General features: G+C 39.2%; 1 protein-coding gene across 1 annotated transcript in view; it reads right to left on the reverse strand.

Annotated features, from left to right (window-relative positions):
• The window catches only part of LARS1 (leucyl-tRNA synthetase 1), a 65,429-nt gene that overhangs the window by 7,493 nt on the left and 30,479 nt on the right, over positions 1–27,457 (reverse strand). The window contains exons 18-26 of the mRNA XM_063447396.1: positions 26,404–26,486; positions 10,041–10,179; positions 9,348–9,557; positions 8,728–8,785; positions 8,473–8,536; positions 7,883–8,066; positions 6,575–6,665; positions 5,741–5,881; positions 470–610 (exon numbers count right to left, since the gene is read on the reverse strand). Of these exons, the coding sequence (XP_063303466.1) occupies positions 470–610; positions 5,741–5,881; positions 6,575–6,665; positions 7,883–8,066; positions 8,473–8,536; positions 8,728–8,785; positions 9,348–9,557; positions 10,041–10,179; positions 26,404–26,486 (1,111 nt within the window). The remainder of the gene's footprint in view (positions 1–469; positions 611–5,740; positions 5,882–6,574; positions 6,666–7,882; positions 8,067–8,472; positions 8,537–8,727; positions 8,786–9,347; positions 9,558–10,040; positions 10,180–26,403; positions 26,487–27,457) is intronic.

Genomic DNA, 27,457 nt, shown 5'->3' on the forward strand with positions numbered 1-27,457 from the left:
ATGCAGGCACTCTGAAGTGAGTACATGCACTGTACTGAGAAGATTTTGACTGGCGAACAACAGTAATTGCCACACAGGTGCCTTATGTCCACAATATTTCAGTGTGATGATCAAGTCTGAGGTCATTACCGAAAGCCTCTAAGATGGGTTTGGCACATTTCTGACAAATCAGAAGAAAATTGTTAAATTAAGAAGAGTGGTAGAACCATACATGTTTTCAACAGTTTGAAAACATACATTTTGGGAGGCGCCGGTAGGGTTTATGGTGTTTGGAGTGTTCCTTCAAGGTATCTTTTCACTATATACAAAGTTGTCAATGATACAAAATGCAAACTCAATACATATTGCTGGTGGGGAGGGCAGTATGCTGTAATACAAAATGTCTTTGAGTAACTTATTCACTTTGTAAATTTTTCTTACAAAACGGCGCATACACTTTTTTGGCAGTAACAAACGCCCCGTTTCCTACCTTTCCCTTTGCTGGAGCCATGTATGCTTTCAGTCTCAGCCGGAGCTCATGAGCAGTTTCTGTCAGATATTGTGATGATCGAATGAGTACCTCATCTACAGGGCCTGCTACTGGCCAAGACGCTTTCATGATTGAATCTGGCTGCAAGGGACAAGAAAAATGTAATACAGTAAGTCATTGTGCTACCAATTCTATACTTTATAATAACTCCCACTGACCCCTTACTTGTTGCTGGTTATTAGTTGCATTTTAACAGGTCTATAAATGCACCGATTATTTTTAAATATGTTGAGCAGTTATTTTTTTTTTTGTTAATCTATTTTAATAAAAATCAAATGTGAGATTCCAAATGAACCTTCCTGTTTCCTGTACAGTGCAACACTGGGAGCAACTCTGCAAATTACAGAATCTAACGAGCGGCTAACATCACATGTACTCACATTTTGTATTTATTTCTTTTAGATCAATCACGGTCATTAATAATTTGAATATTAGATATAATTAAAATATGGTCACTTCAGCAATAAAACACCTACAGATCTGCCAGTGGAGTGATTAAGATCCTTCACGCTTAACAAAGATGGCTGACAGAGAAGGATGGGAAGACTATCAGCGATATTCACTGAAATGAGAATTCAAATTTAAGGTCAAAGTAGACTAAAAAAAAAAATAACTAAGTCATTTAGCAATGCTTTACATTCGGCTACTTTGGTTTTAAATTTACGTTGAATTCTCATGTTAGTAAATAGCCCTGACTGTATGCTAAGCTAAGTTCATGAAAAAAATTTACTCTATAATCATGGGACGTTCTGCAGGGATATGGTGATTTTATCTGGCAACAACTAGACAGTCCAAGATGGCCAAAGGACACCCATTCAACAAATTCTCTGGGACAGGAGGCAGCAGTTACGCATGAGAAATCTCTGGAGGCGAAGGTTCGTAGCTTGAGATGCTGGGGTAACTACCACCAGTTCCTGTTAACATTTTACAAGTGGTCCCAAGGTAGCAGGAAAGAAGAGTGGCCACCTTCTCAAGCAAGCTAACTTCAAATCAAATTGTGTCCAAGGGTATCGTCTAATTTTAGCCAGGATTGTAGTCATGATCTACATGCATGGGGCTACGCCAGTAGACAAAATATAAAATGCAGCTGTGGAGCTATGAGATCATGGAACGAGTTGACCTATCAAACTCCATCTTTGAACAACTATTAATACATTATGCAAAATAACTAAATATTGTCTTTAAATCTTGTCAATCAATTTTGCCACTCAGTTACGCTTATTAAACATGCAGCTTCACAATACAGTACTTTATTCTCTCCTTCCTGTCTCAAACCTCCCGATCTTACATTACCAATCTTAAAGAATACCTTAACACCACCCTTTTGGAAGCAGTCTGTAAAAATATATTCTGCATTGCTGCACATTGTTCCATGTTCACCAAAGTCAAGGGATCATTCTATAAACAACATACGTGATGATTCAATCCCCATTTATATTGCACAGAATTCCTCGACAAATTAATTACAGGGGCTGGTGGTGTAATGCTCGCTGTTGAACATTCTTGCATACCAGGGTAGAATGTAGTCTTTAGCCAACCATTCTGCAAACATATTTTAAATAAATGTTGTGGACTTGGGTAACTCTTCAACTACAACTTTATTTATTTGCAACCAAACAGTAGTTATTACACTGTACCCATCCCCACACATGCGTTCTTCTTCCTTCTTGCCCTTACCATCACAACCAGTCTCTAAAAGATCAGACCTCTTACTAGATTAACGGGTGAATATTGTATAAAAACAGAAGACATGCTTAATCTGCTTAGTATCCTCATCCTTTTTACATTATACTTATTTGTCATATGCTATTTTATAGACACGTGCAATTCATTTATATGAATTGAATTCGGACGAATTTCTGGCAATTCTGACATTCGGCTACTTCCGAATGTCCGAATTGCCGAGGTCCCGAAGTGTCAAAGTTCCGAAGTACAGTATTGCCTTAGTACTAATATACTTACCCAGTGAAAGAAGAAGAATGTTACATTGTATACAATTTTAAATAAAACGTATTCAAACATAGCTAGGATTCAGCTGTAAGCATTTGCAACACTTACAACAATCAAGTAACATACATTCATATAAAATGTAAGTAATTTGGCCAGTCAATGTAATGACAGGAATGAATAAGTAGATAACTCCCTAATTCCCACGGTATTAGGGAGCTATCTACTAAAAGGCTGAAAGACCTGAATTGGTCTTTCAGACAAATTTACTAATACTAAGTAAATTATTAGTAAATTATGCCCCTACTCGCTATACCGCGAGTAGGGGAATGTCATAGCGAGTAGGGGCATGTCTATTAATCAGTGAGCAGCCTGAGTGGCGGGTGGGGGCCCTAAAAAAATGTTAACCCCCCTCCCAAGTGACTAGGGGTCCCCAAACCCCTAGTCACCCCCTTTCCTCCCCCCCAAAAAATAACCCCCTACCTACCCCCCCTCACCCTAAAAATAATAAGGGGGGACCTTTAACTAAAAAAAAAAAAAAAAAAATGACCATTCGATGTTTTCTTTCTTCAAAAATCTTTTTTCAGCCCCAAAAAGGGCTGAGCTCTGCAGGGTGGGGGAAGGCTTATAAAGTCTTGACCCGCCCTGCAAGTAGGCTCAGAGCGATTGGTGGGTTTAAGCCATCCAATCAGAGTGCTCTGACAGGTAAATTAAGAGACTCACAGGTAAGTCTCTACATTTACCTGTCACAACACTGATTGGTTGGTTTGAAATCCACCAATCATAGTGCTCTGTGTCATTTTACACAGCATGTGCCAATTTAGGTGTTTCAGCCTTTTGGTAGATAACTCCCTAATACCGTGGGAATTAGGGAGTTATCTACTAAGCGGCTGCAATAGAAGTCCCGAAGTTGCCGAATTGCAAAAATTCTGAATTTCAGAATGCCGAACCGAAAATTGTCCCCATGCACATGCCTACTATTTTACCTCTTGACCATCACTCCTCATTCCCCACAATGCAGCTGTAATTGTACAGACAGCTTTGATGCATGTTTGCCTTTATCCTTTATAAAAGGACATGCATCACTTTGAGATGGGAAAGTTCTTTGGAATTTTCCCACAATGTGTAATTTGACTCATAACACTGTGATTGGTTACTTAATCCACCAATGAGAGAGTTATGAGTAAAATTACACAGCGTTGGATTTCAAACCAACCAGAGTGCTGGGACAGGTAAATGTAGAGACTTACCTGTCAGTCTCTTCATTTACCCGTCACAGCACTCTGATTGGATGGCTTAAACCCACCAATCAGAGTGCTCTGTGCTTTATAAGCCTTGCCCCGCCCTGCAGAACTCCGTCTGCGCGGAGCCCTCGTTGGATGAAGAAGGATTATTTTTATTTACACTCTTTTTTTTTTTATATATATAATTGCGTCGGTTATTATGTTTTTTTATTTGGCCTTTTTGGGGCTGAAAAAATAAGATTTTAGAAGAAAGAAAACATTGAATGGTAATTTAGGGCCCCCACCCGCAGCTCAGGGGTGGGGGGACAGGGGGGAGGACATTAGGTGTCCCCCTCTTATTCCAATTTTAGGGTGGGTGGGGGCCGGGGGGGGGGGAGACAATAGGTGTGTGTGTCCCATCATTTTACTTTAGGGCCCCCACCCGCCGCTCAGGGGTGGGGGCGGGGGGCAATAGGTTCCCCCTTTAGTTTAAAAGCCCCCACTCGCACGTCGAGGGTGGGGGCTCGGGAGGGGGGACCCTATATTTTTTTTTTTTTTTTTTTTAAACAGTGAGCAGCCACAGGCTGCTCACTGTTTAAAAGACATGCCCCTGCTCGCGGTATAGTGAGTAGGAGCAAAATTTAACAATACTAAGTAATTTTTACTTAGTATTAGTAAATTTGGCTGAAAGGCCAATTTAGGTGTTTCAGCCTTTTGGTAGATAACTCCCTAATACCGTGGGAATTAGGGAGTTATCTACTAAGCGGCTGCAATAGAAGTCCCGAAGTTGCCGAATTGCAAAAATTCTGAATTTCAGAATGCCGAACCGAAAATTGTCCCCATGCACATGCCTACTATTTTACCTCTTGACCATCACTCCTCATTCCCCACAATGCAGCTGTAATTGTACAGACAGCTTTGATGCATGTTTGCCTTTATCCTTTATAAAAGGACATGCATCACTTTGAGATAACGGTCTCATTAAAAAGCGTTAGCATTTTTTCCTTTATATATTTCTCTAAAGTGTTTGTTTGCTTGCTAGTTTAAAATAAAATAATTGCCAAGTGCTGTATATCCCTTTAAATGTTCACCAAATCAAAGTCAAAGTCCATAAAATACATTAACTATCATACATAACCAAAACTGTAGCACTTGATCACATACGAATTTTCAAAAGTGAGCCTATTTTCTCTTTATTTTTAGATCTCCCATACGAAATAAGCAATATTTCTGTAGGGCAGATGGTGATGACTTACAAATGCATTATACATAAAGTGCTTTTGAACCATCACCGAGTGCCTCAATTTTTACTGGTATGTTCAATGTTCTGATCAGTATGAATATCAAATAAAAGCAGTCTGATTTTTGTAGCCCGTGGTAATTTTGCAAGCGATTTAGTGAAGCTGCTGGATCTAGATAATGTTACCATACCAAGCATATGTAGTTTTATAATTCAAACTAAATATAGCGCAGACGCTGATACCCGGCCAAATGCTTTTACTGCAACGGATGTTCGGGATACAGGGCTGTACTTTCACCGGTTTAGACACAAATTGCAGACATTTGCTACAATTTGAAGAAAGTGTGTTCTGAAAGCATCTTAAAGTACTGATATATATCGACATGGATTTTTTATAGATTCTGATTTACATTAAACGCTGCATGAATTGCCCTCATCTTGTAGACCTAAAGAGAAGGTGATTTTCAAAATCATCTGAGAAACATGGTCACAATAAGAACAATCTCTCTCCCAGGAAAATTGACCAAATAGGCAGACTACACATTTTTTTATATAATAAAAATACATATTTCCTCCCATATAAATAAGTTTTATGAACAAGAAAGAAAAAAACAGGTTAAACGATATCAAAACATTTAAAGGACCAGTCCATAAACTATATTAGTATGCAAATCTAGAGAATATTTGAAAGATTAACTAGGCTTGCAATGGGTGTCCTGGACTGTCCTTTTAATTATGTTTTTAAAGCCTTCGTAAAGATAGATATCTACTATAATATCAGTTATTTGTGATCGTGCCTACCTTCCCTAGTAATGTCCATACATGCTCGCACAGATGGGGGCAGATTGGAGCTAACAGTAGTGTTTGAGTCTCAATGAACCGGAATACCAGGTCTCTGTGCATGCCTTCGATGGCCAGTTCACGGTACTTGTCCTTTGTGGCCTGTAATAACAAAACACTCCAATGTCACCAGAAATCTGCAGAACTTTCAATTCTACATAGCTCCCTTTCACGTTCCATCTTAGGTGGTCTTTCTCACTATAATCATCATGCTTATAATATTTTGCAGAGCCGTACAATTTTTCAATAGGAGTATATAACAGCAAGTGATCGGCAAATAAAAACATATTAACAGATACAAGAGGTGAAGGCGGCCCTGGTCAAACAAACTTTTCAATCTAGAAAGATATAAGGTCAATGAAAATGGAAAAGATTATGTAGTGCATGGTATATGGAACAATCTTTCTTTCTGAATACTCTAATGTTAAAAACTAAAAAAATATAAACATCAGAGGTGGGGGTTCATTTTTCCAGGGCGCTCCATATTGTAGTATTTTTGTGCTATTTGAAACTAAAATAACGCCTGTAGAGCCTTTTCACATAGAGTACTTCTATTACTTACGCTCTACTTTTTCCTGTACAAAAGATGAATTGCATTAACACCCCAAAACATTATTTATATGGGAAGTTCCCCCTTCAAATTATAAAGCATATGAAACATTCCTTAGGGACGCATATTTATTCTCAACTTGTAATATCATTTATTTTGCATATAAAAAGACCTTGTTTTGAACGCCCTTTAGAGAGCATTTCTGTTGTAGGAATAAATCATGGATAAATCGTGCACAAGCTTACCTGAAACTCAAAAAATCCAGTTTTTAGGGCTTCCTTGAACATCATTTTTTCATAATTTTGTTCAGTTTTTTGAATTCCTGCATTAATCTCGCTGTAAGAGAACAACATTTGTTTTTATTACAAGGCAGTACGTTATAGAACAGTGGATGTAATCGAAGTGTGTATCTGTATAATTCTCATCTGTGTTCCAAACGAAGGAGAATATGTACATTGCATTATTTCAGAGTAGTACTCCTCAGTGGAAAAAAGATCACATAAGTTAATTCTGAGAAAATTTTGAAGAAAACCTCACTCGAACTGCAATGTGTTGGGATAGTGATCTTAGTGCTTTCTATATAGAGAGCTGAATACAAACTGATGATCAATTTTTCCAACTTGAATACCTATTTATTACCATTAAAAGAAGTTAGAAAAGATTTACAATGCAACTTTGGATGGGGATGTGACAGGAAGCAGTGATGGCACCATGGATCAAAGGTGGAAGAGATACCATTAAATGTCAGTGTCGCTCACACTGAGCAGATGTAGAATAGAAAACAGAAAATCCAGGTAAAACCCACAGTGACATGGATGTGCTATGTACTGATCTAATCTAAATGATCTGATCAGACCCAGTGGCATGATGATCATAAAACATGTGGATAACATCTGAGAGGGGTATGGAAAAGGAGAACCATCAGCTTTATCTGTCCCCTGATATATACATATACAAATATTAAATTGTATATGTTTGATGTCAACAGGATAGGAGAGTAGTGTACACAGCACAACATGTGTTCAAAAAAAGTAAACTATCATGCCATGTCTGTAACTGATTTCCTATGTGTGTAAAGAACATGCAGGTTACATATTTGAAAAATATGGCCCCATTACAATTGTCCTCACAATATAGCCATAAACAAATGCCAGGTGTGTATAGGTTTTACAATCTATGAAGTGCTAGGTGTGTACAAGCCTACAGGCCAAGGGTATAACATTTTAAGATATAAACTGGTTTGAACTTCCTGCTTATACAAGGTGGAACAGAGTGTGAACACAAACCACTGCCTACAATATTGAGCAGTTTATCTTCTCGATACTTTCAGAACTTCTGCTTTAAGAAAAGGTTACAGGCTCCACAATGTGCAAGTCACTAATGTGAGAAGCTGCAGTGATAAGAGGAGTGTAATCTGCTTTTTACAGAATAAAATACATGTCTGTAGGTTTATTTGTAACGTATGAAGTGACCTACGAATACGTAAAATGAGCTGTTGTTGCAGGCTTATTGTGTCCATGTTTCTAGGATTGAGTGTTCAATGTATTAAGCACCTTGCAAACACGCGATCATTAAAGGTTTGTGACGGCCCACTTCTCAGGCTGTCAAAGTTTGCGAGCATTTCTTTAACCCATTCCACCCAGGTGTACAGACGTAAAGTGCCTGCGTCTGCCATTGCTTCGACAAAGTTGGCGTCCTCCACAGTGTCACCAGCGTCGGCCAAAGCCAGTCGCATACCTAATGTTAAATACATATAAAAGGAAATATTGCTTATTAAAAAGGTATTAACACTACAAGATCTTAAAGCTTCCACTATATATAGGTGACTGCCAGTGATTAAGGTGTAAAATGTTAGATTGTTTCCAGAGTATTTCAATGTTTTTAAAATGTTCCCTTTTTTTTGCCTCGACTACCATATGCAAATGTTAGAAAATGCTATTTACCTTACAATCTACACGGAGTCAGTTTTACAGTGCTTTCTTAATTGTTTGGTTGATGCCCATTGCATAAAAAGAGGTTTATAAGGAACATTGATAAAAAAAAAAAAAAAAAAGTTGTTTGCAGTCCTGGGGAAATTGCTAGCATTTTAATAAACTAAAGTATAGAAGTTTCTAACTCCTCATAATGGCATAAATATACTTACCATCAGCTGAAAACTTCTTAACTGCCTGAATTAGTGTGAGGAAGTTGCCAGTTGACTTGGACATCTGATAAAATATAAAAAATATAGATTGAGAGGGCATCAATCATGTCATGCCTATAAAAAAAAAATACATCACAGGCTATATATAACACAATACATAGAACAGTAAGTTTCACACAAACTGATGCAGAAAAGGTGTAATAGAAGATCACATCTACTGACAAATGCAGAGAATACACTTATAGAATATAGTACCTTTTCAGAGTTCAACAGCAGATGCCCATTTGCCCGAATGGCCACTGGCCATTTACCACTAACGAAAAAGAAAAAAAAAAGAAAAAGAATCATCTAATGAAGAAACAAGCAACACCAACATAAAAAATATATATGTATAAATGTATAATAAATATTCTGACACAATTAGAGTCAAAAGGAGACATTAAAAAGGTTTACTTTACAGCGACACTGCCAGCTGACACTATCCAAAACACTCTCTAAACTTGGTATGTCTTCGTAGGATAATACAGAAATAAGACATTAGGCTTTAGCATATAAACGCAGATCGGACGTAGCTAGAGCACCTGACAGATTCAGCTGTTAATACATTTCAACAGTCTTGCAGTTTCCGTTGGAGACATCTGGCACTATAACCACTACAGAGCATTGTAATGGTTATGGTGCTTAGAGTACCATAGAAACATAGATTGTGAGGGCAGATAAGAACCATTCGGCCCATCTAGTCTGCCCAATTTTCTAAATACTTTCATTAGTCCCTGGCCTTATCTTAAGTCTAGGATAGCCTTATGCCTATCCCACGCATGCTTAAACTCCCTCACTGTGTTAACCTTTACCATCAAGATTTTGAAAATACTTACTTATCTTTTGGCCACATTGCCACGTGGTTGTAGATATAATAGGACAAGTGATTAGGGACAAGATCCTTGCCAGACACTCTCAGGTCAACCGGATACCAAAATTCAAATTCCCTTCTGAGCTTTTCCAGATTCTCTTTAGGGATGCTGGACTTAGGCAGTGGGCTGTTCAAGAATATGTAGTCCCAAACTTCTCTGGTCATTTGCTCAGGCCTAGTATTAAAATAAATTAGTGATGCAATGCAATCATGTCAATGCAACAATTAACAATAAAAAGAAGCATTTCTATCCAAAATCTATATAATAATCATGCTATCCACCGACATCTCCACAAACTGTGTTGACTCTGACCAGATTAAGATTGAGGGGGTGCATACCAAGCTTGCCTGCTTTAACATTATATTGGAATCCCCTTCTTCATATGTTTGAATCCCTGAGCGATCTCTACAAGAAGAACAGTTGCTGTTAACATACTACTATGTAACAGACCATGCACACTCTTGCACCACCCCGGTCCTTTGCTACAAGGATGGTACAATTCTAATAAGATTAAGATGTTGTGTTCCTGAGGAGTGCTGTGATTCCCTATAATCACAGCACTGACGGCTTTCTATAAAACTGATTGGTAGCAGCTATGTACAAAACATTTCCATAACAGTAAAGGTGTAACACAGCATATAGGCACAATGTGCTTACCGGATACCTAGAGGAGATTCTCCTTGACCATTAAGAGTATTCCCTTGTAGTAGATGGGAAACCGTGTAATAGGCCATGTAAATGGTGGAGTCAGACAGAGACTCGATCAGCCAATATTCATCCCAAGGCAAACGAGTACCTGAAATCAAAAGATATCATGGTCCATAAACTGCTCAGCTCATCAAAAGTAACCCCCTAACTACACAGGAGGGATTCACCGCCACTGACACTAAATGCACAAGAGAAAATCAAATTCACGGAATGCACCTCATTTACATGGTATAAAACCATTTACAAAAATATTAGATTTTGGTAGAGGTGATTTTTTTTTGTGAAGCTATTCACATACAGGTGTGATTAACAGCATGTGCTTATAGCCTTCATATGTCCCTTTCTGGTGGCCTCATTATTGGAGAACTATTACTTTGTATGGTTTTTAAAATTACTTCTTATCCCCCTATATTATGCAAAACAGCTTGTAAGAGCTGAAAATTTTAATTAAAATGTAAAAATACACGTTGGGTTTATCTCTAGCCCTGACCTGGGGGGCTCTATCTTTGCTCCTCGTCAATCTCACTTGGGTACAAAGCCCTTTTTTATATAAGTCAGCATAAAGAGAGAAGGAGACACAGAAACAAGGTTTCTATTTCCCCTTCTCTAATGCACTGTGTGTTCTGGACTGAACTGTATTGTGATGACAATTGCTAAATTGTTAATACACGCCACAGATAACATGGAAAACAAAAAAATAGTAACTGAAGACATATGTGATTTTCAATGGTAGAATTTCCATTCCCCACTAAAGCAGCCACATTACTTCTTCATACATCAACCTTTCATCAATAGCGACAAACAGCTCCATAACTCTTTAGTTAAAGAAACACTATCTTCACCAAAACTTTAGCTTAATTAAGCAGTTTTCGTGTATAGATCATGCCCTTGCAATCTCACTGCTCAATCCTCTGCCATTTAGTTTAATAGTTACACAGGCTAAAAAGATATATGTGTCCAGCAATTTCAGCCTTTCTAAATCTGTTTTTGTTGCTGGTCCAAAAGAAGGGAAAAAACCCTGTATAAAGCACTTTCCAATTTAGCAACAAGCTAGAAAAAAAATCCTACTACCTCTGCACTTTTTCTAGTGCCACAATATACTTCTTTAGACCAGCATATTCAAGGTGTGTTATTACCAGTGATTTATAAAGTAGCAAAAATTATATTTTCATCCCCACAATTCATGCCCCTTTTTATACATAATACCTTACTATTGTTGCCTAGTTTGTTGCCTATAACAATTCCGAATTCTCAACAGTTTAGGGTGTAAGTTGCTTGTGAATTATTTACCCTGAAGTAGATAAATTTGCATTTCTCTACATTAAATGTAATCTGTTATTTGATTGCCCAGTCCCTCAATCTATCAAAATCCCTCTGCAACAAAGCAATATCCTGCTCACTTTGTATTACTTTACAGTTATGTGTCATCTGCAAACACTGAAACATGACTTCCTATGCTCATTTTAAGATGATTTATTAATATGTTAAATAGAAGTGGTTCCATAACAGAAACCTGAGGACGCAATTTAACACTTTTGTCCAGCTTAAAAATGTACCATTAATGACAACTCTCTGTACTCTTTAAGCCCATGTTCTACCAAAGAACAAAAAGTTTAATTTTGACCAATTTCTTTTAGTTTGACTGCCTTGGCAAATAAAATAACATTGACAGCTACACCTTGATCTATACTTCTTACTTTGTAACATGCAATGAAGTTAGTTTTACCTATGTTTCATGAAACCATTTAGAGTTTTGCAAATAATGTTCTAACAAAGTTAAAGCAGTTTCTTTCTGTTAACGCTGCACCTCCTCTGACAGTAACTTACACAACCTCTATTAAAAATTTTAATTTTCAATCAGATCTAGCAGCACAGTGTGTTTACTTTAAAAGTTCTGATCTCCTCCTCTGCTAGTTGAATTTTAATCCCACATCTAATGCTGTTGCAGGCTCTAGCAAGCCATTTACAGAGCAGGATATAAGAAATTATAAATAAAAAACACATTGTGCAATAATAGAAGCTAGAAAATATGACTTTCAGGATGTGTGTAGGGAGGTTGTGAGTTTCAGCCATGAGAGGTGTGGTGTGGGCTGCGTAAAAACAAAGGGATTTAGCTCTTAAAGGACCACTCTAGGCACCCAGACCACTTCAGCTTAATGAAGTGGTCTGGGTGCCAGGTCCAGCTAGGGTTAACCCATTTTTTTTTTAAAAAACATAGCAGTTTCAGAGAAACTGCTATGTTTATTAATGGGTTAAGCCTTCCCCCAAATCCTCTAGTGGCTGTATCATTGACAGCCGCTAGAGGTGAATGCACGCGCAGCTCTTGCCACGCGTGCGCATTCAGCCGACGGGGCGGAACGGAGGAGGATCAGAGGCAGAGATCTCCCCGCCCAGCGCTGGAAAAAGGTAAGTTTTACCCCTTTTCCCCTTTCCAGAGCCGCGCGGGAGGGGGACCCTGAGGGTGGGGGGCACCCGCAGGGCACTATAGTGCCAGGAAAACAAGTGTGTTTTCATGGCACTATAGTGGTCCTTTAAGTGGCATAAATTTGAGCAGTGAGACTTCAGAGGCATAGTCTACACATCGAAACCACTTCAGTAAGCTAAAGTTGCTTTGGTGCCCAGGGTGTCACTTTAAGTCTGCTTCTGTCCGGCGCGATTTTACACAGCCTGCAACAAAGTGGGCCATTCCATGCCAAGACTTATCTGCATGGAATTAATGAGGCATGGATATTTCCATGTTTTATGCTTCTTTGTATGTTTCAAACAGGTAAAGATTGAAGTTCTTGTTTGAATGTTTTAAAGGAACACTATAGGGTCAGCAACACAAACGTTTACGCAATGCTACTGGCTGAGATAGTCAATCCTGATGATTTCAGCCAAGGAGGCAGGGCAAGGCGCAGAGCCAAATGCCACCCTGGCCAATCAGCATCTCCTCATAGATATGCATTGAATCAATGCATATCTATGGGGAAAGTTCAGTGTCTCCATGCAGAGGGTGTAGACACTGAACATCCAGGAAGCACCTGTAGTGGCTGTCTGAGGAGTGGCCATTAGAGGTGTTCCTAGGCTGTAATGTAAACATTGCCTTGTCTCTGAAACTGCAACGTTTACAGCATAAAGCCTGAAGGGAATTATTATACTTAACCCCTTCAGGACGGGTGACGGACGAGGTCAGTCATCCTGGGGATACCCTTAACGACGGGTGGCGGACCTCGTCCGTCACGCGGTAAAATTAACCCCAGATCGCCGTGATTGCGGGGTTAATGGTGCTCCGATCTGCCTCTGCATTAGAGGCAGACCAGGAGCACCGGATCGGGCTGTCCCAGCACATGTGCCCGCTCTGACAGCATGTCAGAGCGAGCACATGTGCTGTGTATACTCACCTTCCGCCTCCCTGCACTTCCGGGTTCAGTGTGAAGTGCAGGGAGACGGATCAGTGCTGATCCTGCCCCCTGTGTAAAAAAAAAATAAAGTTTTAATAAAATCCCACCCCCCTTTACCCATTTTAATAAAAAATTAACCCCTTCCCTGCCAATTCATCACTGACTACAGTGATCAATTGGCAGGGATTACATTTTACTGTCATCTGGTTTTATTTTTTAACCCCTGAGGGTTAATTATTATTTTTTTTAACCCTCAGGGGTTAAATTTATTTTATTAATTAATTTAAATATTTTAAAATTATATATTTAGCTAACTGGGGTGGGTGGAAGTTAGTGGGGAATTTGGGGATTTTGAGTTAGGCTAACTAGGGGTTAACGTTAGAAAAAGTTTTAAAATAAGCTTTAAAAAGTTAAAAATTACTTTTTTTAAAAAAAAGTTATAATAACGTTCAAGTAAAAAATAAAAGACACCCGCCTTTACCCAGTCCAAATAAAAATTAACCCCTTCCCCGCCAGTCGATCACTGCCTACAGTGATCAAAATACAGATCACAGTATTACACTGTGATCTAATTTGTTTTAACCCCTGAGGATTAACTTTTATTTATTTATTAACTCTCAGGGGTTCAATTTATTTAATTAAGTAATTTAAATATTTTATAATTATATATTTTGCTAGCTGGGGTGGGTGGGAGTTATAGGCAAATGGGGAATTTATGGTTAGTGCTGCTTACTGCTAGGTAGGGGTTAACGGTAAAAAAAGCTTAGAAAAATTTTAAATCTGTAAAAAAAAAGTTTGAAGAAAGTTTAGAAAGTTTTAAAAAACTAATAAGCAAAACAAAAGTTTACAAACTAGTTTAAAAAAGTTAAAAAAGTTTAAAAAAGTAAAAAAATACATTAAAAAATACTCATTACCACTACACCTGGAACAAACTAGAGAAAAAATGATCCCACGCCAAGGTTCAAAATATGCCTTTTGAATTACCCCAGGGTGTATTCTTTAATAAATAATAAATATATGTTTGTGGGGAAGTTTCAATAACCAACCATCTAAACTACTCCTAAATGGAACATGGACACAGCGTAAAACTTCAAAGTTAGAAAAAAACTGAATGGCTGCGTCTCAAATGTGCCCCTTCAACATTCACATATACCTGGCAAAGGTACATACAGGGGTATTGCTGTACTCAGAGGACACAGCTGAGCAACATATTAAGTATTATACAGTCATAGCACACATAAGGTTTGCAAAATATACTGCGCAAACTCACTTTGTGTGTCAAAAAGGCAGAAAAAATGCTTATTACCACTACACTTTGTACAAGCTAGCGGAAAAATGATCCCATGCCAAGGTTCAAAATATGCCTTTTGAAATACCCTGGGTTGTCATCTTTAAGAAATGGTATAGCTTTATGGGGTATTTGGTTTATATAGCCTGGTAAAATACTCTAAAATGGGACATGGGCAGAGCGCAAAAATTAAAAGTTTGAAAAAAACTGGAATGTCTATGTCCCAAATGTGCCCCTCCAATGTCCACATATACCTGGCAAATGTACATGCGGGGGTATTGCTGTACTCAGACAACATAGCTGAGCAACATACAAAGTATTTTACAGTCGCAGCACACATAAGGTTTGCAAAATATACTGTGCAAACTCACTTTGTGTGTCAAAAAGGCAGAAAAAAACGCTTATTACTACTACACTTGGTACAAGCTAGCGGAAAAATGATCCCACGCTAAGGTTCAAAATATGCCTTTTGAAATACCCTGGGATGTGTTCTTTAAGAAATGGTATGCCTTTATGGTGTAGTTGTAATATGTAGCCTGCTCAAGTGCTCCAAAGTGGAACACGGACACATCAAAACCCTCCATGAAAATTCACACTTAAAAACGTAAACTTGTCACGTCTCTTTTACAGCACTGTAACTTCACAAAATATTGCCAAAGACATACAATGGGGGTGTCATTTTACTCAGAAGACTTACCTGAGCATAATTTATGAGGTTTGAACTTAGTGGCACATATGAAATATACAAAAGGCCCAGCAAAAATGTAATCCGTATGTAAAAAATGCCCCAAATAATTTTTTACCACATACTTTGGCATATATTGGTGAAAAATGGGGGCATGTTAAGGCACAATATGCACCATATGAGATACCCTGGAGTGTCTACTTTTACAAATGGTAGGCCTTTGTGGGGTTTTTTTGAACAGTCAAACTGTTATTATACCCCAAATGGAAGCATTGGCTCATTAAATCCGTCTCTCAAAATTCTACTGTGAATACTGAAAAGGACAGGTCTCATATATGGGACTGTAGCTTCACGAAATAGTGCCAAAGACATACAAAGGGGGTGTCATTTTACTCAGCAGGTGTAACTGAACACAAAATAAAACTTTGTAAAGGAATAGCACACACCAACTTTACAAAATACACATGAGAAGTTCTTTGTTATAAGTTTGTGTGCCAAAAAACAAAAAAAAAAAACACAATTTTTCTCCAATATTTAGCAGAGGTTGGTGGTGAAATGACTACGTAGAAAGTGTCAAAACAACCTTAGGTAAATAGCCTGTGATGTTTACTTTATATAAATATATACTTTTATGTGGCAATTTTGTTTTCTTTTATGGCTATTAAGCTTACAAGACAAACATACCAAATTCTAAAATTGCTCCACATTAAAAGTTTATTTTACTCCTTGTGCTTTGTGACCTGTAACTACCAAAAAAACTTAAAGGACCACTCTAGTGCCAGGAAAACATACTCGGTTTTCCTGGCACTAGAGTGCCCTGAGGGTGCCCCCACCCTCAGGGACCCCCTCCCGCCCGGCTCTGGAAAGGGGAAAGGGGGTTAAATCTTACCTTTTTCCAGCGCTGGGCGGAGAGATCTCCTCCTGCTCTCCTCCTCCGATCCGCCTCTTCTCCTCCCCGTCGGCTGAATGCGCACGCGCGGCAAGAGCTGCGCGCGTATTCAGCCGGTCTCATAGGAAAGCATTCATAATGCTTTCCTATGGACGCTGGCGTGCTCTCACTGTGAAAATCACAGTGAGAAGCACGCAAGCGCCTCTAGCGGCTGTCAATGAGACAGCCACTAGAGGACATAGGGGGAAGGCTTAACCCATTCATAAACATAGCAGTTTCTCTGAAACTGCTATGTTTATGAAAAAATGGATTAACCCTAGAAGGACCTGGCACCCAGACCACCTCATTAAGCTAAAGTGGTCTGGGTGCCTAGAGTGGTCCTTTAAAATCAGAACAACTAAATGAATTTATTTTTAATTGCTTTCTTTAACCTGCACTAATTATGCACACATTATTATTGCAAAAACTGTAAAAAAACAAAACAAAACTTTTTTTGCATTTTTCTGTATTTTTTTTTTTTTTTTTAAATTTGTATTTTATTCGATTTAGAATAACATATACATCTGTTCCATTATATTCGTTTAAGTATACAACGTGTACATATTTATGTCTTAATGGGTATATTGTAGGCAACAGGCAAAACAAATAGGGAACTCTGGCCACACGTTGGTCAGTCTTAGATGTCTTTAAAGTGAAACTAGATGGCTAAGTCCCGTATACCATAGAGTAACAGTGTCCTTTAGAGGGTCTTTGTGCTCAGTCCGACTCTGCGTGGTCTCCGCTACTTGTTGGGTCTTGATTTAGCAGCCTTGGGAAGTGGAGTCAATCTCTTTACGGTGCTGCTGGACGGTGCGCTGTGCCATTTTTCGACGGTTCTCTCTTGTTGCACTTGATTCATGGTGGGAGGTGATGTCCTTTGCTGCGGCATGCGTATCAAACCGGCTTTTTGTAGGAAGTTTTCCAGGTCGTCCTCTGAGGTGAGCTCGTATCTCTCTCCCTCAACTTCTGTGAGGAGGGACCCCTCTATGCCCCAGCGGTACCTGATATTGGCGTCCCTCAGTGACCTGGCTACAGGTGCTAGTTTTCTTTTCTCCACAAGTACGGAGAATGGTGTGTCTGGGTATATGGCTACCCTGTGGCCTTCGATCAATGTTGTTCCTAGTTCTCTGGACTTAGACATTACGGCAGTTCTAACGGAGATATCCCGAGTCAGCACAATAACATCTCTGGGTGCCGCGGTGGGCGCTGCAGCGGACTTCCTTACCCTAAACGCCGAGGTGATCATAGGTAGGTTATGTGCGTCTGTTATTCCCATGGCTGTCAGGAGGGTGTGAGTATAGGGTAGGAGCTGTGCAGTGCCGATCTCTTCTGGGATGCCTCTAAGGCGTAAGTTTCGTCGCCTGTGTCTGACCTCCATTGTGGTGATTGTGCGTCTAATCTGTTTTACCTGTGAGGCAAGGTCTTGTATGTCTCGATTTGAGGTCTGGATCTTTTCCTCCCTGGAGGCTTCCCTTGTTTCCAGGCTACTGATTTTTTGCCGTACCTCCTCCACCTCTGTCTGCACTGTCTGCAGGTCGCTCCTCCAGATTTGTCTCATCTCCGTCAGGAGCCTTTTAATGTCACCTTTTGTGGCAGGTGCTTCGTCCTCCTCAGACTCCGTGGTGTAGGATCGAGGAGAAGGCATTGAGTCTTCCTCCTCCTGAGAGGCTTCAGATACCTCGGGTGTTTCGCGGGCCTCAGGCGCCATCTTGGGTCTCTGTGAGGTCGCAGGCCTCTCGAAGGCCAGTCTGATATCTGGTTGCTGGGGCTTGGTCGGACCTTGGTGTCTCTTATTTTTCTTCCCCATTCTCTCTGCTTGGGGGGTGTCTGTCTCTCGGGTTGGTTTGCCGCGATTTTGCGGTATTTTCCGTGGTATTTCTCTGTGTCGGAGCGGAGCTCCGTGGAAAGACGTCCGCTCAGTTCAGTCGTAGGCCACGCCCCCCTTTTTCTGTATTTTTTGATAATAAATAATGTTTTTTTTGTGTGTGTGTGTGGGTGTGTGTGTGTGTACGTGTGTACAAAAAGAAAAAGGAAACCGCGCCCTTATTGTGATACGAATATACGTACTCAAATCCTTAGGGTCATACAATTTCAGTAGTATACCTCAAAAAAAAAGAGAAAAATATACAGAATAAAAGTGTAACCCTGTAAATAATCCGTGGGAAAATAAAGAGTATGTAGATGTACACTCACATTTAACAGAGCTAAATACAGAGCTCTACTGTTCTTGCGCATGGATGGAATAATCCCCGTCTTTGGATAGATGTGAAGTGGTCAGCGTCTTGATGGTCTCAAACAAAGAACACATAGACAGACAGAAGAATCCACATAGTGCAATAAATGCTGATATCTTTGTAAATAACAAGTAAATATAAAGTATCGTACTCACATTTACTAGAGCGTGCCTCGCTCTAGTTTGTAAAGTGTAGGTGGTATAATACCCACCAAGGAATAAGATGTTAACCAGGAAACAATATATAATGGATATCTCAGAGTGATGGAAAAGTATTACAACTGTTTATTATCCATAAAAATCAATAAAAACAAATATATATAAAAACACTCTGTGAGAAAGTCCATAAAAGTTTTTAAAATTGATACTTTGCACCTGGACGGACTAAATATAGACTTTGACCTCTTTAATTTTTTTATAATATTTTCTCTCTTTTTTATGGATTTTAATTTTTTCTATGGATTTATATCCTTTTACATATTATCTACATTTAAGCATCACCCGTTGTCTATACACCTGTATTTTATTTATCATTATATCAGTTCTTTTTTAAGTATCAATTTTTTAACTCTATATCCATCGTATATATTCTCCTCTACTATATATATATATATATACTATTTGCATGCACCTTTTTACTAATTAAAGCCACTTATTGTTATCAGTGGCTCTCATATGTCGTATATGCATATATTTATATTATTTGTATGTATCCTTCATTAGTTAAAGCCACTTATCCTCTAATTAGTGGCTCGTTTTACGTATATATATATATATATATATATACAGGTTTCTTTTCATTATGTAGACCATATATATGTATACATATATATATATATATCTACCATAATTGATTTATTTCATTTTATTTCGATCTATTTTATATACATTTTTTATATGTGCATACCGTCATATAGACTTATAATTGTAAGATGTTCAATTGTATCCTATGTTTGCAAAAGTATAGTTATCTTTATTCCTTCTAACAATCCCTCATAATATCTGCTCTTGCACTAAAATATTGTAAATGCACTTCAGGCTATTTTATATTTATTTTTGATATTTTAGATCTATGGAAAATCCCTATTAGTGTTATTGTCAGATGTATTATTATGCTATTGAAAGATTAACCAATGAACTTTTAAGATGATTATACAAATATTTAATATGTAACTTAACAAATTAGTGGACTTACTAGAATATATATGCGGACACTACCACTGTTTGTGAAATATAAGGGTTGCTAGGTTTTTAAAAAAAAAAAAAAAAAAAAAAAAAATTTTACTTACCGAAAATGTCTTTTTCCTGAAGATTAGAGGCAGTGCTTATACCACAGGGATATCCAATCTGGAGGGAAAAAACAGGCAGGCAAATCTCCAAACATTTAAACCCTCCCCTAATTACCTCCTTTCCAATAAGTAGCAGCTCCTCCTGATCATACCCAGAAAATACATAAGCCAAATAGCTGCAAAATTACTGAGTTTATTAGAAAAAGGGGCGGGAATTGTAGCACTGCCTCTAATCTTCAGGAAAAAGAAATTTTCGGTAAGTAAAATTTATGTTTTTCCTTTCAGATTAGAGGCAGTGCTTATACCACAGGGATATAATAAAGCAGATCCTGAGGGCGGGTTTCATTTCACTACTGCTTGAAGCACCTTGCGCCCAAAAGCTGCATCCTCCGAGGCCAGTATGTCCAACTTGTAGTGTCTTGAGAACGTATGGAGAGAGGACCAAGTAGCAGCTGAACAAATCTGAGAAGGAGAAGCAGCTGCTCGTAGAGCCCATGACGTAGAAACGGCTCTAGTAGAATGGGCCTTTATAGGGCCTGCATTTTCCATGCCACTCTTGGAATAAGCCAACATAATACAATCCTTCAGCCATCTAGCCAGAGAACTCTTCGAAACCTTCATGCCTTTCCTTGTGCCCTTGAATAAGACAAAAAGACTGTTATCCTTCCGGAAGGATTCCGTAGCTTTTAGATATTGCAAAAGACATCTCTTTACGTCCAGGCAGTGAAATTTACTTTCCAAGGCATTAGACGGATTCTGACAAAAAGTCGGCAAGACCACTTCCTGGTTGACATTCGAAACAGAAAAAACTTTAGGGATGAATGAAGGATCGAGCTTTAGAACCACCTTGTCCTGATGAAAAATTAAAAAAGGAAAATTCGCCCGAAGAGCTTGGATCTCACATACTCTTTTAGCTGATGTAATAGCCACCAAAAAAAACGTTTTTAACGAAATAATCTTCAGAGAAGCTTCCTCCAATGGTTCAAAGGGCGGCTCACAAAGCGCGGAAAGGACCAAGTTTAGATCCCAGGGAGGACAGGTTTCCCTAACATAGGGCACCAAACGAGTCAGAGCTCTGAAGAACCTTGAAATCAGAATATTTGAGGCCAAGCATCTGAGGGAGAAGAAACTGATAGCAGAAACTTGCAATTTCAATGAAGCAGGTTTAAGACCTTTTGCAAATCCCATCTGAAGGAAACTTAGAATCTTCTGGATGGACGCGGAAACAGGGTTGACTTTAAACCTACAACACCACTGACAAAATATCTTCCAAATTCTAGCGTAGATCCTTGAAGTAGATTCCTTGTTAGTTGCCAACAAGATTTTTATCACTTCAGGATCCAGACCTTTGCTCTCTAAAATCTGGAGTTCAGAAACCAGGCCGTCAATTGGAATCTCCGAAGGGTCGGAAGAGGCACCATGGCGTCCTCTAGTATTTCTCCCGAAAGCGGAAGCTTCCAAAAGGTGGCCCCTGGAAAGTTCAGGAGAACCGAGAACCAACTTCTCCTTGGCCACCATGGAAGGATTAGGATAATCCTTACATTTTCCAGCCTTACTTTTTGAAGTATTCTGGGAATAAGAACTACTGGCGGGAAGATATATGCCAGGTTGAACTTCCATGGTACTGACAGGGCATCTATGATATCCGGCCTGTCTGCTGGATTTAGGGATGCAAAACGTCTTGTCTTCCTGTTTATTCTGGAGGCCATCAGGTCTATCTCCGGAACACCGAAGCGGTCTGTGATGAACTTGAAAATTCTGCATGACAGGGACCAATCTGCTTGTTTCAAATGATGCCTGCTCAGGGCATCTGCCACCACATTGAATTTTCCTAAAATGTGAACTGCTGAGATTGACATAAGGTGCACTTCTGACCGCAGCATGATCATTGAACAAAGACTTTCTAATTTTGTTGATCTTGTACCTCCCTGTTTGTTCAAATATGCCACTGTCGTTCGATTGTCTGAACGAATTTGAATATGTTGATCTTTGATGAGAATCTGAAATGCCAATAGTGCCATCCATACGGCCTTTAATTCCCTGAAGTTCGAGGAATTTCTCATATCCTTCACTTGCCAGGACCCATGCTTCTTTATGTCTCCCAGATGGGCCCCCCAGCCCAACGCAGAGGCGTCTGTTGTTATTATAGTGAAGGACTTCATCCGGAACGAAAGACCCTCGTGCAGGAATCGAGAAGAGGTCCACCACTGCAGACTTCTCAAAGTTAGATTGTTGAACCTCATAAGCCCATCTAGGCCGAGTTCCTGTCGATTCCAGACTTGCAGAATGTTTCTTTGTAGAGGTCTCATTCTGGCTTTTGCCCAACCGACTGCCGGGATTGAGGCTGTAAACAGACCTAGTAAGCACATGGCTGCTCTGATTGAAAACACACTTTTTTCTCTGAGATTCCGGATTAACCGCTTTATTTTTAGTTTCTTCTCTTCTGGCAGGAATAACTTCATAGCGATAGAATCCAAAATTAGACCCAAGAACTGGATCCTTTGAACTGGCACTAGTTCCGATTTGTTGAAATTTATTAGCCAGCCATGCTTTTCCAGCGATTTTATAGCCGTCCCCAGGTCCAACTGTAGTTGAACTTGGGACTCTGCAATCAACAGCCAGTCGTCCAAATACGGAATAACAGCGATGCCCATACCTCTTAGAAAAGCTGAAACGACTACTAGAAGCTTTGTGAATACCCTGGGCGCTGATGACAGGCCGAAAGGCAGTGCTCTGAATTGGTAATGTTTGGTTACCGATTGGCAGCACACCGCAAACCTTAGAAGACTTTTGCTGGATTCTGCTGTGGGTACATGAAGATAGGCATCTTTTAAATCCAGGGACGCAAACCAACTTTTTGGATGAATAAGCAGAGTAGCTGACTTTACTGTTTCCATGAGGAATTTATTTTTGATAATCCGCCTGTTTACGGCTTTTAGGTCTAAAATGGGTCTGAACGAACCATCTGGTTTTGGCACCAAGAAAAGTCTTGAATAGGTGCCCTGATATCTTTCCTTGAGAGGAACTTCTTCCACCACTCTTTTTAGTAACAGAGTTGATACTTCTCGCATCAGAGAGAGTTCCATATCTAGAGAATGAACCTCGGAACATAGAAACATTTTCTTTGGGGTTTGTGATAATTCTAGAGCGTATCCGTGCTTTATCACTGTGAGGACCCAGCGATCTGATGTTGTCTTTTTCCAGTGATCTAGGAAGTGACTCAACCTTCCACCCACAGGCCTGGCGTCATAATTTTTTATTTCTCTTGTCAGTAAATCTTTCCTTCTTCCTATAATCAAAGGCTCTTTTATGTTGACCCTTGAAATAGGTTCTACGAAAGGAACTTCTAAATGAGGGAAGCGTCTCCGCTTTACGGCTTCTAAACTGCTTCCTATATGATTCTGGTAAAGCTTTCCTTCCTTCCTTCATCTGTTTCAACAACTCATCCAGTTTCGAACCGAAAAGTCTTCCTGGTTCAAAAGCTAGTTCACACAGTGAATTTTTAGATGCCGCATCTGCTGACCAATTTCTAAGCCAAAGCGCTCTTCTGGCGACTGTTGAAATACCTATATTCTTGGCCGATAATTTCAGGCTTTCTGCAGAAGCATCTACTAAAAAATCAGATGCCATCTTGATATTTTTTAATAGCTTTACCGGGTCTTCCTTAGCTTCTCCCGTATATACCTTTTCTAGTTCTTCCAACCAAAGTTTTTGGGCCTTGGCAACGGATGCCCCCGCAATCAAAGCTTTAGCTTGGGCTGCAGAAGAGATGAACAACTTTTTTAAGGAGGAGTCCATGCGTTTTTCCATGACATCCTTGAGCCCGCTTGAGTCTCCAATTGGTAATGTAGTCTTCTTACCTATTTGAGCAATAGGAACGTCCACTACAGGGACTGTATCCAGCTTACAGTCTTGTTCCGCTTCTATGGAAAAGAGAGTTTTAAAATGCTTAGAAATAAACGGTTTGTGACTAGGGAATTTCCATTCTTTTAAAATCAATTCCTTAATCTGTGGGTGAAAAGGAAACACTTTGGACTTTTTCCCTGTTTCCTCAATTTCAAAAATGCACTGCACTTCTTTAATCAATTTCCCAATGGCTTCATCTGGGAAGGCAAATTCCTCATCTGATGAATCACTACCTGAATTTTCGCCATACTCAGAACCACTAGTTCCTGAACTAGTATCAGAAGCTTCCCAAGATCTCAGTCTTTTCTTAGCATGTTTTACAATCTGAGAATCCTGGGCAACCGAAGCCTGGACTGACTGTAATGCAGCCGACTGCATATCCACAAATGTTTGCTGCATACTTTGTTGCAACCAGCTGAGAAAAGTGGACATTTCTGTTCTTTTTGCTTCCTCTGAAGCTTCTTTTGAACACACTGAGCAAAGTTTCTTTTTACAACCATCTGGCATAGGTTGGCCACACACAGAGCACATTAAATGCTTGGTTTTAGATGTACATTTCCCCTTCTCAGCAACTTTATCCAAATTTTCCGGATTAGACATACTGGGAACAGAAAACAAGAAAGGGAAAATAATCAAAATTTTCTCCTTACAGATTCAGGCTAAAACCATTTAAAATAAAAACTTAATCAGTCTTACCTTAAATGGCCTGAGAGTGTGTTGGAGGGCAGGTGAGAAACACACTTTGCAACCGTTCTGAGAGCTCCTGGCAAACAGAGGTTGCTGCTGGTAAATGCTCCTATAAGTCCTGTAACCAAACAAAAACGCCCAGTTCAAATTTGGCGCCTGAATCAAGGTTCGCATTGCGCATGTGCATAGCGCTCCGCGACTCCCTGGTGGAACGCAACGCAACCTGTGCGTGCGTTCCACCGCAGGACCTCCCAGCCGACGCACACCTGCGTCCTTCGTTAGACCGGCACCTGGCACGGCAATAGACGGCATCATAAAATCTGAGGGACCACGCCGTCCGGCGTGTTAAACGCTACTTACCCGGACATCAAGGAAGCAGAGCCTCCAGAGCCTCAGCCCTTCTCACCTGCTTCCTGGAGAACCTCCTGTCTAACCTCCCCTGCCGAAGGCAGGCAAAGAACTGGGTATGATCAGGAGGAGCTGCTACTTATTGGAAAGGAGGTAATTAGGGGAGGGTTTAAATGTTTGGAGATTTGCCTGCCTGTTTTTTCCCTCCAGATTGGATATCCCTGTGGTATAAGCACTGCCTCTAATCTGAAAGGAAAAAGGCAGTTTTCGGCATGCGTTCCACTTGTGACATGCATAGAATACCACCGTCCAGTCACGCCGCGTCATTTCCGGTATGACGCGTGCGTTCCACCGGTGGCTAAAAACAGACCATATCCTCAAGCCTATTATTGGCTAAGATGGCGCCGCGTCATTTCCGGTATGACGCGCGCGCGAAACCAGGAAACAGTAAGTAATTCTTACCACATGAAGTTAATCGTTTTTAATTTTATTCTATATATATTTGGACATTACCAGGACTCTATCCACACTTCTGAAGAAGCCTCTATAGGTGAAACGCGTAAAGTGGACTTTTATGGACTTTCTCACAGAGTGTTTTTATATATATTTGTTTTTATTGATTTTTATGGATAATAAACAGTTGTAATACTTTTTCATCACTCTGAGATATCCATTATATATTGTTTCCTGGTTAACATCTTATTCCTTGGTGGGTATTATACCACCTACACTTTACAAACTAGAGCGAGGCACGCTCTAGTAAATGTGAGTACGATACTTTATATTTACTTGTTATTTACAAAGATATCAGCATTTATTGCACTATGTGGATTCTTCTGTCTATGTGTTCTTTGTTTGAGACCATCAAGACGCGGATTATTCCATCCATGCGCAAGAACAGTAGAGCTCTGTATTTAGCTCTGTTAAATGTGAGTGTACATCTACATACTCTTTATTTTCCCACGGATTATTTACAGGGTTACACTATTATTCTGTATATTTTTCTCTTTTTTTTGAGGTATACTACTGAAATTGTATGACCATAAGGATTTGAGTACGTATATTCGTATCACAATAAGGGCGCGGTTTCCTTTTCCTTCACTATTGTTTCATCACAAGGTGGGGAATCCTTGTGTTGGTCACTGCTGCCCAATTCCTTTTGTATACATCATTATAGTGAGCGCCTAAACTTTGTTTGTTTATATATATATATATATATATATATATATATATTACATCAAATTAAAGCCCTTTATGTCCTTTAAAAAAAAAACCAGTATATAATATGTGTCGGTGCAATAAACGTGAGAGATGCAAATTGCAGTTGAACGCAAACAGCAAGAAAATGCAAAAATTGCTTGTGTTCTTAAGGTGTTAACAGAACAACTACATTAAGCTGTAGTTGCGCAGGTGATTATAGTGTCCCTTTAACATAATCATATAAAATTATATGACTGAGGTGTAAACAGCAAAACATAGAAATGTATATTAAACTTGAATAAGCGGCATAGCTAAGGAAGTTTATAACTAGTGTAGTTACGTGCTTAAGAAACGTTAGCACATACCTAAGCCATATGTTCTAGAGCAGGCGTGTTCTTGTAACCAGTCCAAGGCTGCTTCAAAGTTTCTCCTGGTCTCTTCACCGTATCTTTGGGGGGGGGAAGTGAATTGGACAAGATAGGAATATAAATGGCGAGCACTTCCAAATACACTTAGCTGAACAAGCGAATGGACAGTATGAAAAACTATATATATATATATAGTTTTTCATACTGTCCATTCGCTCGTTTTATATATATTATATATATATATATATATATATATATATATATATATAAAGCATTGGCACACAGTCTCTGCTAATTTTAACTGTAATATACTCAAACAGGCTGAAGTATCATTTATTTAAAAATATATATTTTACGTGCGTCCTTGCTCAACCAAAGTGAACAAAGATAAAGGGTAGCACACATCAGTTTTTAAAAACGCACTAAATAAATTAAAGCAGACACAGACTAAAAGGAATCCATGTTTAAAATGGAATGAGGCAAAAATGTGATTCTTTGTTAAGCTAATTTGCATTTGCCCACCCAGAATCCTTTGCAGTAGTAACATCACTGCAGATTTGTGATTTCTGTGGGAAAAGAAAGTCTTATGGCTTGACTGGTGTGCAGATTTTTGCTTAACATTGTATTATATATATATATATATATATATGCTCCCCCAGTCTCCACTCCTTCAAAAAATCGTTCAAAACCCACTTGTTCATAAAAGCATATCAATTAAACTGTTAATAGCTCCCAACTGATTCCTCTTCTGCAACTGTCATTAGTCTAATACTATCCCTACCTTTTGTGTCACTTTACCCCAGTCCCGCTAGCATGTAAGCTCATTGAGCAGGGCCCTCAACCCCTCTGTTCCTGTGTGCCCAACTTGTCTGGTTACAACTACATATCTGTTCGTCAGACATGTAAAGCGCTGCGGAATTTGACGGCGCTCTATAAATATCATAATAATAATAATATATACACACACACACAAACAAAAAGTAAAATTTAATTTCACACAAGCCAAAACTAGCCAATACTTGCGATGATAATAAAAGTGTTTGATTATAAA

This window comes from Pelobates fuscus, chromosome 3 (genome assembly GCF_036172605.1).
Source record: "Pelobates fuscus isolate aPelFus1 chromosome 3, aPelFus1.pri, whole genome shotgun sequence".
NCBI classification, from domain to species: domain Eukaryota; kingdom Metazoa; phylum Chordata; class Amphibia; order Anura; family Pelobatidae; genus Pelobates; species Pelobates fuscus.